The sequence below is a fragment of the Pterocles gutturalis genome, unplaced genomic scaffold (assembly GCF_000699245.1).
Source record: "Pterocles gutturalis isolate BGI_N339 unplaced genomic scaffold, ASM69924v1 scaffold28783, whole genome shotgun sequence".
In the NCBI taxonomy this organism is placed as follows: domain Eukaryota; kingdom Metazoa; phylum Chordata; class Aves; order Pterocliformes; family Pteroclidae; genus Pterocles; species Pterocles gutturalis.
Genome location: NW_010118911.1, coordinates 1,126 through 4,056, shown reverse-complemented (window position 1 = coordinate 4,056; position 2,931 = coordinate 1,126). Strand labels below are relative to the sequence as shown.

The 2,931-nt window shown below is 56.3% G+C and overlaps 1 protein-coding gene across 1 annotated transcript; it reads right to left on the bottom strand.

Moving 5' to 3' along the window:
• Positions 1–4: 4 nt before the first annotated feature.
• On the bottom strand, positions 5–2,710 carry PSMD4 (proteasome (prosome, macropain) 26S subunit, non-ATPase, 4; the record flags this gene model as incomplete). The annotated part of the gene is made up of 5 exons (XM_010076401.1): positions 2,569–2,710; positions 1,790–1,904; positions 1,135–1,221; positions 394–462; positions 5–88 (listed from the first exon to the last, which is right to left on the bottom strand). Coding segments are annotated over exons 1-5 (477 nt in total), but the record flags the coding sequence as incomplete, so codon positions are not given.
• Between the last annotated feature and the right edge of the window lie 221 nt (positions 2,711–2,931).

Below are 2,931 nucleotides of genomic sequence, written 5' to 3'. Positions count from 1 at the left end.
CCGGCGGCACCGTCACCAGGTGGGAGCCGGTGCCGTCCTTGCCGTTCAAGGTGTTAATGAAGGCGGTCAGCTTGTCCGTGTTGGCTTCCTGCGGCCAAAGAGAAAAGCCGGGACTCGAGTTTTGCCAGGCTCCCTCCTCGGCTCTGCGAGAGGGACAGCCGGCTGCTGCGCACACCCCGGGGAGCCGAGAGCTGCGCTGTTTCCATCGGGACGGAAAGCATCTAACGACACCCGCGGTGAAACAGGAGAGGTGGCTCCCCAGAGGGAAATGTTACTCTCCACACGAGCGTTTTTACTGGGGCAGCTGCTGAGGCTGAGAACTCTTCGTATCCTCACGTGCCTGAGGGCTGAAAGGACACAGAATCCTGGCCTCAGACACACTAGAAGGCTCACCTCTTCTCCAAAATTGATGATATCAACGTTGACTTTCTCTTTCTTCAGCCGCTTTGCCAGTTTCACCAGCTGCAAGAAGGAGACACGGTGGCATTAGTGCGGATTTCGGCCCTTACCCATGTTCAGCCCATCAACAGCACCAAGGATTCGATCCGGGAGGCGCGACGCCCAAAATCAGCTTCTCAGTTTCGAGCCCTCCCAGCAGGAAAGCATTTGAGGTATTTCACCTCTTTCTGTCAAAGCCAGTGACTGTCCCCATTGCTGGGGACAGCCAGAGTCTCCTCCCGTGTCTGACCTGTTCTTTCAGAGACCCAGAACATCTGGACTAACTTCACCCGCGTTAAGCGCCAACAGAACGGCCTCTTCCGAAGGCTGAGAGCATTGTTCTGCGCAGGGACACGCACTTCTTCCCCCAGCTCCTCCGGCAAAAAGCCCAGAGGGGTTTAGGTGACAGCTCCGAGGTGCGGGACGTGGCGCCAGCTCCCTTGGGAGCCACCTGAACCGGGGAAGGGAAGCAAGCCCACGCAGCACAGCGGGGATCTGGATCCCTGTCCTCATCTGGAGCCTGGCTGTGCCCAGGGATCCGGCCCTTCCCTCTCCTCCTGGCTGAGAACTCCTCGCCAGGGCAGAAAGTTTTGCTCTCGATACAGAGCAGGGACCGAGCGATAAACCCCACTGACAGCTCAAGGCAGAGTGCAGAGCTGACCGACCATGTTTTTCTTTTGAGCGGCCGTTACTCACGTCTTTCTCATTATCTTCTACAGGACTCCCAACGAAGGCGATGATCCGCATCTTGTGGTTCTTGCCCTGGCGATGTTTTAAGGCCAGCTGCGAGACAGAAGCCGTGTTGTACTTAACGGAGCAATTCTCAGGAAAAAGGGCGGCCAGCAATCACCCCTGACATTTTTCCTGTTACGCATGAAAATTTAAGCTCAACCAAACTGTCTACAAGCAGGAGTGTCCCAGGGGCCTCCCCTCTCTGGCCGTTATGACTCAGCTCAGAGCAGTTTGTTGCAGAGAGACAGCCTGGGACAGAGCAAGAAACCAGGACACAAGGGTGGCCACATCCCAGGGGACACTCCTCGGGTGGGGAATGCTCTCCTCGGGGTGAGAAGGGCTGTGCCGCTCGGCTGGATTTCTGCCGAGCAGCTGCCAGGCTCCTCCGCAGCAAACCAGGATCAGACTGGAAAACGGAGCTTTCATACGGGATTTGGTAACGGGGGTTTCAGCTGCGTTTTGCCGATAGGGAAACTGAGGCAAAACCAAACCATTTGCTCAGTGTTGTTCAGCCGCAGAGGCAGGGAGAGACCAAGATTTCCCGAACCTGAGCCAGCAACAGAGACACACGGAGGCAACAGGATTTACAAAGGCGCAGACTCATGAGGAACCAACTTACGTGAGCAACTCTGATCCCCGTGCAGAAGGTGATCTTCCCTTTGGGTTGCACCGTGTGGAGCTTCGAAAGGATCCGGCCCGTGTCTGGAGTGAGCGTGGTCAGTACTTCACAGTTACTGCAACACAAACACACCCGCCTGGGCCACCTCTTCCTTTGGGAATTTCTCTGCAAAGCCCTTCACGTGCTGTGGGAATACGAAATGCCCTCCCGCCACCCCGCACTAAGCCTGAAGCACTTGGCCGCGGTGGGTCAGTGCGTACAGGGAGCAAGACTTTTCGCCTGCTTTCCAAAAAAAAAAAAAAAAAAAAAAAATATCCAAAGCAATCTGTCTGTATGAGAGTTTTTGTGTGTCTGGCCAATTTTAACTGACTCTGTCCAAGAGGGAGCTGACAGAGGCACTGAAATCCTGCAAACTTCAGGAAAATGGAGGAATGACTCTCTCGGGGCTGCCCGCGAGCAGCAGTGTGAGATCAGCCCTCCTTTGCCACCTTTTGGGACACAAAAGGACGGGTCTGGCAGAGCTCCTGGGAGAGAAAAGTCTCTGTAAAACGTCCTGGCACTGCAGGAGTGAGCCCAGCGAGCTGCAGAGCGCTCAGGAACCAGGTTTTCTCGTACCAGTCCTCCCGGAAGAACTGGTTGGGTTTAGGCTGCTGCATTTTGCAACATGCCCCTGTTGCTCATCCCTGGGCTCTCTTCCCAGGTCCCCCAGCTGCCCCTTGGTGTCACCGCTGCCTCGCCAGGAGCAGTGGCCCCCCGAGGCCCGTCCCCCCCGGGCGTACTTGGCTAAGGTGATGAGCCCCACGTTGTTCTCGGGGTTACTGCGGGTTTTCGAGTGGCACACGATGTTGACGGCATCTTGCTGGGCTTGCAGGCGAGTGGGTAAGAAGTCTCCGTTCCTCATGTACTCGCTGTTGTCAACACTGAAACACACAGAGGAGGGGGTCAGCTGGGGGAACCGGGGAGGTTTCTTCCCCAAAATGGGCTTTTCAAGACAGCACACCTGAGCTCACACTGCTGGGGACACGCGGCAGGACACGGACGTTTGCCGGGGCAGAGAGACAAGTTGTCTCTGCGTTTCCCTGAGTTTTTAGATCAGACCCAACCTTTGGGTGACAGACAAACGCTGGGACCCCCCCCACACA